This window comes from Cloeon dipterum, chromosome 3 (assembly GCF_949628265.1).
Source record: "Cloeon dipterum chromosome 3, ieCloDipt1.1, whole genome shotgun sequence".
NCBI classification, from domain to species: Eukaryota; Metazoa; Arthropoda; class Insecta; order Ephemeroptera; family Baetidae; genus Cloeon; species Cloeon dipterum.
In genome coordinates, this window is record NC_088788.1 from 979,583 (window position 1) to 994,665 (window position 15,083).

At 42.0% G+C, this 15,083-nt stretch overlaps 1 protein-coding gene across 2 annotated transcripts in view; it reads left to right on the top strand.

The window, feature by feature from the left end:
* The window catches only part of LOC135939156 (uncharacterized), a 131,936-nt gene that overhangs the window by 61,208 nt on the left and 55,645 nt on the right, over positions 1-15,083 (top strand). For both annotated transcript variants that reach the window (XM_065483383.1, XM_065483382.1), the window contains one exon: positions 2,969-3,026. In XM_065483383.1, coding sequence (XP_065339455.1) covers positions 2,969-3,026 — 58 coding nt within the window. The remainder of the gene's footprint in view (positions 1-2,968; positions 3,027-15,083) is intronic.

Here is a 15,083-nt window from a genome sequence, read left to right on the forward strand (position 1 = left end):
CGCAGTTACAAATTGGTTTTGTATTTAAACCCTCAGTGTTCGAAGGGACCAACAGATGGCGCCACCGTATACTTTCGTAATAAATGTATTTTTTAAGGCAATTTCACTGTTATTTCAGACTAAATCTAGCTACTGTGCATTCTTCACTTAATTTTCTTTCTTTTGACGTTCTGAAAACCAAATTCGGTCCAGCCATTCGTCGTAGAAACGATGGAAAAGATTTTATATTTCAAAAAATAGGTTTTTACGATTCTACGGCGATTGGCTGAACCGATTTTGGTTTTCAGCACGTCAAAAAAAAAGAAAATTAAGTGAAGAATGCACCGTCAAGCAGGGTTTAGTCTGAAATCGCAGCGGAAATGCCTTAAAATTAAATTTATTACGAAAGTATACGGTGGAGCCATCTGTTGGCTCCTTCGAACACTTTCAATTCTCTTGCTTTGTCACATTTTTGGCAACTGTGCTGAGCGTTTTGCGAAAGTTACAGCCAGTGGCAGGAGAAATGTGATCGGCCTCTGGAGCGCAATAAAAGCAAATAGAGCAAATTCTAATATAAATAAACTTGAGAGCTGGCTTGCGCTCTCTCTCTCTCTCTCTCTCTCTCTCTCTCTCTCTCTCTCTCTCTCTCTCTCTCTCTCTCTCTCTCTCTCTCTCTCTCTCTCTCTCTCTCTCGCTGGCTGGCTGGCCTTTCTTCAGCGAGCATCCGAGGAATTTATAATTACCACTTGCATGCACACAACAACGTTATTGCAAATTGCAAATTGCTGCAAGAATTTAATATGAGGCAGGCATCTCGAGGCGAGAGAGAGAAAAGGGAAAATTGTGTCGGCGGGTTAAACATTTTGGCTCAGCGGAAAATAAGCGAGCGACTAGCTACTTCCTTTTCGCAGCACTCGAACGAAAAATTGAAGCCGATTGCTCCGCGGGATAGTCTCGAGTGCTCTCTCTCAGCAAGAAATAGACTGGCTTGCTGCAAATCCGACCGACGAGTCCATTGGCTCTCTCGAGCGGTAGGTGCCAATTATCGAGCCGGTCCGCCAGATTTATCATTTCTCGATACGCCGTCATTACCCGCGCCCATCGATTTATCATTGTTGGCGGCACCTGAACTCGTTTATTGCAGTTATTACATTGTTGGATGGCCCGACGAACAATGCCGGCCGCCAACGAGAGTTATGGCTGCGCGAAATGTCTTTCCGAGAGTTATACCCGCGCGCCCCTTCCAGCGTCGAGTGCACCTTTATTCTTTTCTCCGTGTTCGAGAAACGGGAAAAAATTGACGTTTCCGTTGCGGCTGTTTTATTGCCCGATTTTTACGGCCGCACTCGTTATGCGTGCGCGCCTTCAATCATCCGCGCGCTATACGTAATTTGCCGCGCTATCAGTCTGTATATCGACGGACTGGACATTTTATTCGGCAGACATCGGATTTTGGATCTGAATTTCAAATGATGATGATGTTTGGCTGAATATGTTAGTCATATTGCTGGATTATGTTTGATTCTCCCCCTAATCTGAATCATAAATCTCCAAATTCAAACCTTTGTGCGGTTCTGTGGTTGTATCGAAGTAAAGCCAGTAAACTCATTTCCATTTTTACTGTTCTTTTTCTCATCAAAGTAAAATTTCTTTTTCTTTTCAAGAAAGTTCACTTCAAAACTAAAAAAAGGGGATTTTTTCAATTTTTTGTTTGTTTTGCTACTCCAAATCTCGAGATTAAAACATCAGAATTGCAAAAACTACCCACCGTTGGACTCGTCTCAACCTCCCCTGACCAGCTAAATGGTTTTGGGGGTGTCTTTCCTCCACTGCTAATCGCTAACATATTTTGAAAATTGAAAAAAATGATTTCGAACACATTTTTACTAAAACATTTTAGCAGGGGGTTGAAAGGGGTAGAGGGTTAGCACCCCCTTAACTCTCCAGCTATTAAGGGTAGGCTCATACGTGTTTAACGGTGCCTAGTTTTTGCAATTCTGCTGGTAAGAACCCGAGATTTATAGTTTACAAAATGCAAAAAAGTTGAAAAATTCGTGATGATTTTCGATTTTTTGGGTTTTTTGCAATTCCAAATCTCGGGTTCTAAATATCAGAATTGCAAAAACTACCCACCATTGGACTCCTCTCAATCTTCCCTGATCAGCTAAAGGGTTAAAAATTGTTTACCCTGCACCCCTTAGTTGCTATACTTAATCAACCCCCTCGAAAAAATTAAAAAAATTTAATAACTATTTTTTAAAAATTTTGAAATTTATTTAAAAATATATTATTCTGTTGTATTTTTGAAGGAAAGGACGGGGTAGTAATTTAGAAGGGGTTTGGAAAATTAAAAATATTTTTTTAAGCCCGGGGAAATTTTTTATCGAAATTATAGCAATGGGGTTGAAAGGGGATGGGATTAAGCACCCTTTAATTACTTTGGCTAGTTAGTGGGGGTCGAGACGAGTCTAACGGTGGTTAATTTTTGCAATTCTGATGATTAGAACCCAAGATTTGGAGGTGCAAAGAATCCAAAAAATCGAAAAACTAGAAAAATCCTTTCTAGTAATTTTTGGCGAGGATATAAATTTATTTTGTTTTTTAATGCTCTATTTTATGGTTTTCTTGTGATAAATGATTATAAAGTCGAAAAAAATGTGGAAAACCCCAAAATATGCGGGTTTTCCAGCTGTTATTATTTTTTTGGTGCATTGCAAAATTGTCAAACCCTGCTTTCAGCTGGACATTGCCACCGTTTGATCCCTCGGGCAAAGCAATCCGTGAAATCTAGTGAACTTGAGCGCACAAATCTTGCGTAATTAATGGCGGCGGTCCTGCTAAAACACGAAGCCGAACTACGAACTTGGAGGCCAAGTTGGGCCATGAGCCCGCCTCGGCCGGGCACGGGCACATAACTAATTAAACGGTCTCGCGGTCCGCATGCCTCTCTGACTGCTCTCTCGTCAACTGGTGATTTTTGTGGTTTCAGTGGTTGGCGCCTGGCCGGCTGAGCAGACCAGCGGCAGCTCCTGTTGGATCGACAAAGGGTGAGTACAACCGCACCACAATCCCGGCCAATTGCAAGTGCGGCCGCCGCGCAATGGACTCGCATTACCGACAACTTTGCGCTCGCCAACTGCATTCGACCCGGATCATCTCTGTGGTTTCTGATTTACTTGGACACTCGGCACGAAATCAAAGCACTGTATGCTCTTTTACATTATTTGGTTTTTTTTTCTTAAGGAGCTAAAAATATACAACTCAGACAAACAAAAAGTTAGCCGGTAAAACAAAGAGGAGAAAACTTCTGAAGAATTTTTTGCTCGAAACTTTTAATTGCAAGCCTGCTCTTTCTTTTTCCGAGACTGAGACGAAAATAGCGAGCTTATCTCCTTCATTTTGTTCGTGCAAATCGTCGGATAAACTGCGGGCAACTGGAGCCCCCGTTGCGAGAAAATGCACAAACGACAACTTTATTTGAATAGCTGCGTTCAAAGCAAACTTTTCACTGGCGAGGAAAAAACAAGCTGAATAATATGTGTCGTGTGCTGTCACAATTTGTTTTCCATTTTTACAGCAGTCTATTTCAGAGCTGCGTGATCAAAAGAACAAACTAACTGCTATTATTGCGAACTTGGAAATAATTTAAACTTCATTTTATGCAATTTGTTTTGCCGAGATGCGAAAAAAAATTTTGGGACTTAAATACCGTCTTTTTCGTAGTTTCTGAGCCCACCAATCGATTCCTGAGGGTCGAATTAGGTAAATTGGATGTTTTTTCCGAGAAAAAAGTGTAATGCGAAGTGCGAACTTTTTTTCCCGCCAAAACAGTAATGCGAGAACTGCGCATGCGTGAGAGTTGTTTGAGCACTTGCAGAGGGACCGCCTGTTAGAATGACTTCTTTGTCACATCCAGCTAGCTCTCACGCATGCGCACTTCTCGAATTCGTATTGTTTTGGCGGGAAAAAAAGTTCTTGCGTCGCGTTGGACTTTTTGGTCGGAAAAAACATCCCAATTACGTAATTCGACCCTCAGGAATCGATTGGTGAGCTCAGAAACTTTGTACGGAATCTACTTCGTGAAAATGCCTTTTATTCTCAATAAAGCATGTTGTGAAAATAAAAAATTCCAGAGCCGATGCAAAAATTTCATCTTTTATTGTCATTACACAAGAAAAAAAACTAGTTCTGCTCTATGGCATGAGACATTATTAAATTTCCCACCTTCTCGCATCGTCGGTGCAGCGTGCTAGCTCGACAAAGGCGCGAGGAATGAAAAATTGAAATTTGCATGCGCTAGATTACGGCGCATAGCGAAAGGGCTGGTGGGTGGGTGGGTGGCGCACGCACCCCCAAGAATGTAATTTTGTCCCAGCAGGCAGGCCCAGACATCGATCAGACCCGGCACACACACACACACATCTGTACATGCTTTATTTCGCAGCCGTGTGTTCATCAAAGTATGCTGTGAATTATTCATGGCGTATATCCGATATCCCGATATACGCGCACCCACTCTCACTACTACACTCTCCGAAAAGTTGAAAGCTGCCGCGGCAGCCCGTTTTATCTACTGAAGCGTGGCGCGTTATTTTCCACTCTTCTTTGTGATTAATAAAAAGGAATTTTAGGTTCAGAGTGCTGCGTATTGACAGCTTTTGAGCGTTGGAAGTAATCGAGATTTATTTTTAAATTAACAAAAAAGCAGATATTTTTACTCGAATCAATCAAGTGCGTGACCTTCTCTTTGTAATTAAATTTGAGCAGAAATGCAGTAGGCATGCTGCGAATCCTATCACTTTTACAGCTGCAGTGAAACACGAGGGGAGAAAACACTCAGAAATTAAGTTAGCCGTTGTTTGTTATTGGCTATTCCTATTACGTCTCTGCTCTTGTCTGAGTGTCTGCCATGCTTTTGATGAGAAGACAGAGGAATTGATCGTGGGTCACGCGATACATTCGCAAGCAGGGAAGTCCAAACTGGGGTATAATAAAATATTTGAAAATTTTTTCACTCTTTGAAGCGTTTAAGTGAACTCAAAAGAGTCGCAAAACCTTTTTTCCTCCAATAATGTTCAATGCCTCTTGCAAGACGCTTTACCATTCTGCTACCGATGTTTGGTGCCTAATTTTGAAGCTAAAGAGTTGATTCGTCGATTTGTAATCGCAGAAATTCATCAAAAGTCGATTAAAACCGATTTAAAACACGGAAATCAGAAAATTCTTTGCTGGAAGAATCCTTGACGCTGATTGGTCGACGCAACAAGCTTGCCAACAGCTCCCGCGGTTGCCTAGCAACAGCTTTCGTGTGTTGTGAATTGCGCGGGAGATGCTGACATGCGTGTTGTCAGCCAATCAGCGTCGAGAATTCTTCCAGCAAAGAGTTCTTGATGATTTTCGTGATTTCGCGTTTTCATTAACTCGTAAATCGGAGATAGTAGCAAGAATTCTAAGCTAGTAGAATCCTCGACGCTGATTGGCTGCGCGCAACGCGCATGTCAGCAGCTACCGCGGTTGCCTAGCAACGTCACAAATGTTTAGTAAATAGCGCGGGAGCTGCTGACGTGAGTGTTGCTTCAGCCAATCAGCGTCGAGGATTTATTTTAGCAAATAATTCTTGCTGTTTTCTCCGATTTGCGTGTTTTTACTCGTATTTAAACCATTATTAAACGCGTTTAAATGATTGAAAGTCATAAATCAACTCTTTAGCTGTAATTATAGAGTCTGAAGAATCGGTTTTCTGCCAAACGAGAATAATTTTAATATTAAAATGTTTATTATCCTCTAAGGAAATTTGACGTAATTTTATTTCCATTTCTGTTAATTTTAAAACAGATTTGTGATGCATGGTGTGTGTATCACTCACTGCCCCTTGGAAGTCGGTCAGATCGTGTCCATAGTTGTTTGTTAGCCTGGCTGCTATATATATTGGAGAGAAACGGATCGGATCTAGCAGTGTAGCCGACATGTAACCGACTCATTCAGCCATCCATCACCGAAGAGAGCCGACGCTGCCAATTAAGGAATTGCTGCAGAGTGACGGACAATCGAGTAAAAAGCGAGCTAGCCCGCAGCTCCGTGAGAGAGCAGGAAACAGTTCCGCGCTTTTTATTGAGATCCGATCAAGCGCTAGAGTGATTGACCAGCTTCTCTTTTTCCTCATCGGAAAAGTTAATCCACTCACTCCGCCGCAGGCTCCAATTTTCATTAGCGGTTTTCTGCATGAAAATCTTGGGACATTTGGATTTTTCCAAATTTAATGTCGGGGCTGGCCGATGCGCGATCAATGGCCGGCAAATAGGACGCACGCGCGCAATTTGCCAAGAACAAAAGAACTCGTTGGTCGTGTGAACTCGGGCCGAGCGAGCGAGGACCGCACAATTTGGCCAGCGCATTCAGTGTAATAATCGCGTTTGCAGCGAATTAAAAGCCGAACGCCGCGACTCTCGGTTGTCCGAAAAAAGGATCCAAAAATTGAGTTGTGCGCGAAAATGACCACAAAGGAGAGCCCCTCGGCGATTTCGGCGACATTCCTCCCACTTTGACTCGTGCAAATGAGCGTTTTCATAAACGAGTTTGGCCAGAATGTATATGTATTTCGCTTGATGGATTTCACCACGCGCACGTCATTTGAGCAGCTGGTTAATTCATGATTGTTGACAGCTCCAAAGGTCAAAGCAATAAGTTTGTGCGTTTGCTCTCCGTTTGATGAGTTTTGTTGTGCAGATGGAGGTAAACATTTCCTGCCACATTCTTTGATTTTAAACTGCTGGTATAACAATTAGATTAATTGATGCCTGAGTGCTGGAAACTGGAAATTCCCTCAATGAATTGCTAAAAAGCTGAGACTGACGAGTTGCTGCTCTCACGAATACAATTTGAAATCTATTTACGCATGATTTTCCATACTTTTGAAAGGAAAAGTAGCAAAATTTTGACAGTATTTAAATAGGGTATTAATTTTTTTGAAATTGCTTTAAAAGAAATGAAACTATGCTGACCAAAAGAGCCCAAAAATCCAATTTTTCGAATTTTACCGGTTTTTGAGCAAAGAAAAATAATGAAATTAAATATTGAGGGGATAAAAAATAGTACTTTTGAGTCTTAAAAGTTATTTTTTATTTTTCAGAAATTGCGGATTTTCGAAAGGGGTCTGTGTTTGTTCTGATTAAAATTCAGCAGTGGATAGTAGCGTCAAAAACTGCCTAAATTCAGAAAGCTGATCAAATTTCCAGTTTTTTTCCTATTGAGCAAATTGTTCTCAAATAAACCATTTTCGCACAAAATTCGTCTGAAAATTTCAAATTATTTTTTTGTGAAAAATCAAAATACCAAAAATTACGATTTTTCTATTTCAATAATTTATACGATTTTCAGCGGTAAACCTCTAAATTTTTTGTTGGTATTAAAGCCGTTTTCTCGGAAAATTAGGTGGCAATTTGAGAGGAATTTAGCTTTTTACGAGAGTAACAAGAAGAGCGCGTGTCTGGCCTGTGTGAAGTAATTACTGTTACTTTTTTGTGGTCGCACACACACAGCGCACAGCACACAGTTACCGCAAGTGGCAAGTGGAAGCCACAAGACAGTGTTCTAAGTGGCCAGTTGGGTCTGCCAATTAATTTGGCCTAATTCTGGTCGGCGTTCCGTTCCGTTCAGCAGGCAGGCTGCGTGATTAGAGGGGCCATTCAGGTGATGAATAACGCCCTCTGCCCCGGCCGCACTGCTCCTCGAATAATTACTCTGCGCCGGGGCTTAGGGGCTGCATTTGTGTGTGTTTGCGTCTCTCAAGTATATTATAGCCCGGCTCAACTGCACATATAGAGAGAGCAGTTATGACGGCTTTACAGCACACCCGAGAATATTGACACGGATATATGCGCGCGGCGCGGACCTCTAATACCCCCTGCCGCCTCATGTGTGCTCTTTACTGCAATTACACGTACTCTACGTGTGTGTATAGGCGCGAGCATTCATGTCCTCTTCAGCTCCAAGCAAGATGCTCGTGAAGAACGTCACTCCCACGCCGTAATTTATTCTCCGGAGAGCTGTGTGTGAAATCCTCCTTTTGGTATTTTCTTCAAAGTGCGAGGTTAGTTTTCCCAGGCTTAAAGGGGATTGAATTGTGCAAAATCCTGGCAAGTGCTTGAAATCATCCCTTAGGATTGGGTTGAGCCCAAAATTGACTGTGAATTTTTGGGAAAATTGGCTGCAAAGTTAGCACTGTCTTCTTACTTGAAATCCTATTTTATTTCACTAAAAAATAGTTTCCCTGAAAGGTTTCCATACAGATCTCGACCAGAGGAATCGAAATCTGCCGAAAAAATGTGCTCAAGCGCTGGAGAATTTGAATTATTACTGTAGCAAACAAAATTCAAATAATTTTCAACTCTCACCCTGAATCAATTCATTTAAAAAAAAGGTTTAGATTTTTCCTGGCTCAATAAAAAACGTCTGCTCGTGTTTATTTCGAAGTAAAGTGCCGATTTTGAAAAGAGAATGGCGGTGCTTGACAGTTGTTTGATATACCAAAAAACAGAAAGCGCCCTTCACGCATAATCCAGATAAACAAAACGCTTTTTTGCTCCACGCGCCAAGTGGCAGCAGCTAGAGTAGACTTGGAAAAGTGCGATACGTGCTTTAACGCCGTTTCGTTTCCATTTGCAAACATCCCATACAGTTCGTTCACACACTTTTGAAAAAGACGAGGGTTTCATTTCTGGAAACGCTTCTTCTCTCACAGCAGGGTGTTGCGAGATAAGGAGATTTGCCGTGGCGATAGCGCCGCGCGCGCGGAGAGACGAGTCTCGGGGTGAATGGCGAAACATTCGCGTGTCTCGCGCGCGCTGGAAATCACTGCCGTCCTGCTTTTCACCTCCGTCCTCCGTCGTCTCCGTCTTATTTCTGTGTCGGCGGGCTGGCTCAGGAACCAATTTACAGCGTGTCGGCCGTAAAAGGGGCGAAAACTGCTGCTTCCATCTTGATGCGCGCCGTTAAAAAAGTTTAAATTGAGCTGCTAAATGAGAAAAATAATTAATTCAGCACTTCTCTGCTCTTAAGAGCGCGCAAAAACGGTGCCAGAACTTTTTTAACGTGATTATCCTCATCGTCATAATAATCATCGCTTTCGAGACTTTTTTTCGTCTCCGCTGCGCTGTTTCCTTTTTTATTTTTGCCGCGCCTAATCTCGCCTTGCACTCGAATTATCGCCGCGCCGGCTGTGTCTCGTCTAATTCGGATTACCAATTCAAATTTATTCCTGCGCCGCTTGTTTTTGCGTGAAAAACGGCCAATTTTCCTGCTATTTCGCAAATTGTAAATGTGCGCATGGCATTTCCCTATATGTATATTTCGCTGTCTTTCACCCGACTCTTTTATGTCTGGAAATCGGATTATAGTTTCTGAGCATTAAGCGGAAAGGACTCGAAATATATGTTTCATTTCTGTCTGCTCAAAAGAGCTGTATATCAAAACCTCTAGAAAACATTAAACACGTTTGAGTCTATTCAGAAAATAAGGAGCTTAAATTGTATGATCGTTTAGTTTTGAGCCTTATTTTCCTGCTCCAATATTCCGCAAATACACCCACTTTGAACACATAGTCAAATAAGCTCATAAAACGGCACAAATCTAGTGGCAGTCAGCTTTGAATAGGAAACTTCACTTCTCGCATTTATTGTTTTGGCGGGAAAAAAAGTTCGCAGGTCGCGCTGCACTTTTTGAAGGGGAAAAACATCTACTTTACGCCCTTAGGAATCGACTGGTGTGTTCAGAAATCTCGTCAAAGACGGTATTCAACTAAAAATACGCTAAATGTGGGCGTGGTTCCTGGGAACTTTTAAGAAGGAGGCGTGGCACGTGTTGCAAAGCTCGGTGTAATCGTGAAATTGTGAGAAAAATAGATGGAATTTTGGAATGGAGGGCGTGGTTCTCCGGAGAACGGAAAAGGAGGTGTGGCCCGAAAAACATTTAACGATTTTACGGAGAGAACTCGTGGGAATCTCGAATTGGGGGCGTGAATTTGAGGTAAATTACAAAAGAAGGTTTGGAACGTGTCACAAAGAGCGGGAAAATAAACAAACTCGACTCAGAACTCACGGAAAATTTCGTTATGGGGGCGTGATTCTCCGGAAAATTTAAATTGGAGGCTTAGCATGCGTTGGAAAGTGCAGGAAATCCGTAAAATTTATCAAATGAGCTGAAAAAACGCGGGAATTTTTAAATGGAGGCATGTTTGCCAGGAACTTTAATAAAGGGGGCGTGGCAAGTGTCGCAAAGCGCAGGAAAATCGCAAAATGTGCAGTTTTACAGCATCTTTGTATAAATAAAGCCAATTCGACCCTGAAGAATCGATTGGTGGGCTCAGAAACTTCGTCAATTACGGTTAATAATCAAGCATTTTGCCTCGCCCTACTGTAAAATCACGATTTATTTCACAATTTAGATATTTTTCCTCAAAATTGGCACACCATTGGATAGGGATCGAAAGCAAAGAAGAAAATCATGGAATTAACTGTTGCTCATTCCTGATTTCATTAGTGCACATTGTAGAGATAAACTGTTGCTATAAATTTCACAAACTTTCAACTTAATGAACAATGCAAAAAGTTCTTAATGAAAACAAAGACGGCCAAAACAAGAATCTCGGATATCGATGAGTTTCTTTGAAAACTCGAGACAATTTCCCTTTGTGTTGTTCCTTTTATGACGACACTCGATCCTTCCATAATTCAGCAAGGGCGGACACAAAGCAAAGGGAAAATTTCCGGTACGCGCACCTACCTAGAAACAACGCATCGATTTCCGACGAGAGTCTGCGAAAATCTGTTCATTTCGCAGCTGCCAACCAAAAGCGTGCGGAATCGGCACCCAAATCGATAATTAATAATGCAAAGAGCTTCGCGGCGGAACTCATTATTTTCTGTTCATGCAAAGCAAATATTTGTGCCTCGAAATGCAGTGGAAACGCGGGGAAAAGTTGTCATCACTGCGGAGAGCGAGGCCAATTTAATCGAGATTATTATTTACCCTGGCTAACTTTTGCACCCGAATGATCGCGCCGAGTCGCAGTTTCTGATCGAAAAAAATCCGAATCTGGGCTTGTGTTTGAAACAGCGAGCGGCTCTTGTTGAAGAGGCACACGCGGCGGCCCTTGTCTCCTTTCATCCGCGCTCACTATATTCATGTAGAGCAAACAAAAAGCTCTCCGGCCTCTGCTAGAGCTCTGGCATCCATAAAGAAAATACGAGCGCCTTGCTTACTCCATGCAGGCTCGAGTGTTTACCGAGTGAAAAAAGAAGGAATAAGCTATCCCCACCGTGTGGGTAAACTTCATTTTTTGCGCTCCATAAAGCCGAATTTGCGCCGGCGAGCAGTGTTCAGCCCCGCCGGAGAATAAATTGGCACTTTGCAAATACATTCATCCGCTTCCAGCTGATCGATCTGCAGCTTGATCCACACCGCGCCGAATTTTTCCTCCTCTCATTTTTGCTTTTACAACATGGTGTTGCCGCCGCTTTTCGCCACTGCTGCGGCCTCCTCATTTGGCGAACAAAAAATAAAAAATCGCTTTCGGTTTATTTAGCGCGCTGCCTGCTTCCGAGTTTCGAGTTCCGAGCCTCTGTGACTGTTACACTTTTTTTAATGCCGCACGCGTAATAAAAAAGCCAGTTCGAAATGCATGGCATGGTTTCTAGACAGAGTATAAATTTTTTTAGGCTATTGCCAATCAATTAGGAATATTAATTCACCGGTCGACTGCACTCACTCCGTTGGGGAAAGCCAGAAAAGGAAAAAATCAAGAGGTTTGAATGTTTATTTACATAAAAATACGAAATTAATATTATGGGAGCACGAGTACAATTTGTCTAAAACGCTTAAATCGAAGTCAAATTAATCAATTAGCTCAACCGCTGAAATGACAGAAAGTGTCACATCTACAGTTTCACACATCCAAGCGTGAATCATACGGAGCTGGTCGCTTTATGGCCTTCTCATAAATTGCTGTTTGATATTTCAAGGGAATTACCGTCGTAACCTCTCCGTTTGGGATGAATTCTCGCCAGCATCTAGGTCAACACGCGTTAACAACTGTTTCCTTGATTGGTGACTTGCCATTCGTACACTAGAAGTGTCGAAGCCTAATCTTTACGAGCGTGTTAACATTGCTCTTTTTCTCCGTTCAATAAGCAACCGATTTTCTCCATTAAAACTTTGAAGCAGTAACATTCACAAGTGGAGAACAAAGTTGCGAGCCGCAATTTGTACTTGTCGTGCGCGCGGCGTTGGTCAATCGCTTCGCAGGGTTAGATGAAAATAAAACGGTCGGAAAGTATAAACCAGCGGGGAATAATAGAGAAAAAAAGCAGCCGATTTTGCAGGCGCGCGCGATCGAGTGCAACCCTAGCTCGGGCTCGGACGGATGGCGGCGGGACGCGCGCGCGTTATAATTGTATTAGTTTTATAAAGAAGAGGCCTGGGCCGAGCTTTATAGCTCTCCGGGGACCAAAAGTTTCTCCGACCGACTCGCTTCACCGTTTTTGCCGGTCCATTCCACCCTGCAGGTGAGACCGCGCGCACTTTTATTGCCGCCGGATAATTCCGAGCCGTTGTCTCGCTCGTGTAGTTTAATTTGCGCGCGCACCGATCCAATTTGGCCCGGCAGGACACAATACGCTTAATTCGCTTAATTCTGTTTTTCAATTAATTCTGTCACTTTTATATATATTGTTTCGCAAACTAGCAGCCAATTGAATCTGCCCAAGGGAGAAGCTTGACTTCAAACTCTCACTAACCTTCTGAAAATAGGAATTTGCATAAAAGAGCGTCTTTGACGCAGTTTCTGAGCTCACCAATCGATTCCTGAGGGTCGAATTAGGTAAAATGGATCTTTTTTCCGTTAAAAAGTGCAGCGTGACGTGCGAATGTTTTTTTTCCCGCCAAAACAAATGAATGCGAGAAGTGCGCACGCGTCACAGCTGGTTTGAGCACCGCCAGTACGAATGACTTCTTTGTCAGATCTAGCCAGCTCTGACGCATGCGCACTACTCGCATTCAAATTGTTTTGGCGGGAAAAAAAGTTCGTACGTCACGCTGCATGTTTTGGAGAGAAAAAACATCAATTTTACCTAATTCGACCCTCAGGAATCGATTGGCGTGCTCAGAAACTTCGTCAAAAACGTTATTTAAGAGATATAATTAAACAATTCCTCTGGATTTGATAATCCATGTTTTGTACGTCACTAGTAAACAGAATTACGAGGTTTAACGAATGCCTCGAGAGTTTTTTGTTTAATGCCTCCCTCTTATAAAAGACTTTACGGTCTGGAGAAAGTTTGTTCTCATTTATCAGCAGAAAGCACAAACGTGAACGCCGGCCAGCATGATTCCACTCGCGCTTGGCTTGACATAATTTTCAACTTTCTCTCCTCGTGGTTTTAACGCAGACCGTTGTAATACCATATTATTCTGCATCAAAAACTAATTTTAATAAGGTGCTACCTGCTGGCATGAACTGACTCATTCACTGGGATGGATAAAGCGCGGTTTGCCTCGATCTATACATAAAGCTTTTGTGCTGGCGAAGCTATATAGGAAAAGCATATAAAAAGCAGGGGACACTTTAATTGTGCGCTTTCTTGCTTGCTTTTATTGGAAGGCAGAGTTTTTCATTAGACGCGCAGTTCATGAAGCAGAACTAACCGCTATTTTTATGAGCCTGCTGCCGGGTTCACTCGAAGCAAATCCCGATGTGAGCTTTCGCACCGCGCGCTTTCCTTCCTTCCTTCCGCGCTTATTCAATATAATAATTTTCGGTGCAAATCCCTTGTCTGCTTTTTGCTTCCTCCGGGCGGACGCGATTTGATAAATTTAATATGAATAAAACTCTGCGGTGCGTGAGAGAGAGCAGGCAGCCGCTCGCTTTCTATATATTTTATAATCGCGTAAAGCTGCCATGAGAAATGTTTCGCGACGCGCCGGTGTGAGACGCGGCTTACACTCGTGTATCGCGTGTGTATGCGAATATTAATTCTTTTTGAAAAATAACTCGTTGCCGTCGGGCGATACGGCCGAGCTAATGGAATTTTTCTGTGGATGGAGATAAAATTTAGCTCGAAACAATAAAAAGTGATGGGAAAAGGTTCTATGTTCGAAATTCCTGCCAAAAGGGAAATGTAAATTGATGCTAAAGTACGTTTTTTGATATTTTAAACTAATCTTGTTATGCTGTAGCACTTTCATTCAAGGGGTGAGAAAGAGGAATGATTGTCCAAATTGAATTTGAGCGATTGTGATTTGTTTAGTCGAGATTATTGCTGTAAAAACATGCAAAAAATGCATTTTTAGCATTTTAGATGGGGTTAAAAAGGGGTTGCAACCCTTACATTGATTTGGCTATCTAGGGGAGGTCACGACGAGTCGAACGGTGTGTGGTTTTAGTAAATCGGACGTTTAGAAGCCGAGCTTTAGTGAAAAACATGTTTTTTTTCTTTCGAAGGTCATGGGGGTGAAAAAAAACAGTGTTTTAACTAAATCTCAAGTTCTAAGAGTCAAATTTACACAAACTGCATACCGTTTGACTTGTCTTCACGTTCCTAAAAGAGCTGAAGTGTTTTTAGGATGATTGACACTCAACTCTGATGCCCAACAAGGCGCAAAAAATAAAAATAAATTAAAAATAATGTTTTTAGGGTGAAAAAGGGGGTTGAAGGGGTTGCAACCCTGAAATTGCTTCAGCTATCTAGGGGAGGTCACGACGAGTCGAACGGTGTGTGGTTTTAGTCAATCGGACGCTTAGAATTTGGTGAAAAAAACATGTTTTTTTTTCTTTCGAAGGTCGTGGGGGTAAAAAAAACATTGTTTTAACTAAATCTCAAGTTCTAAGAGTCAAATTAACAAAAATTTCATATCGTTTGACTTGTATTCACGTTCCTCAAAGAGCTGAGGTGGTTTTAGGATGATTGACACTTTGAAATTAGAAAAAATAGACCAATTTTTGCGGTTTATTAATAAAAATTTAACAACTATATTTAAACCAACCCTTTTGATCATCAGTTAATTCTAACTCCATTAAATAACAAATATTAATTTAACGTATCACTCGGACT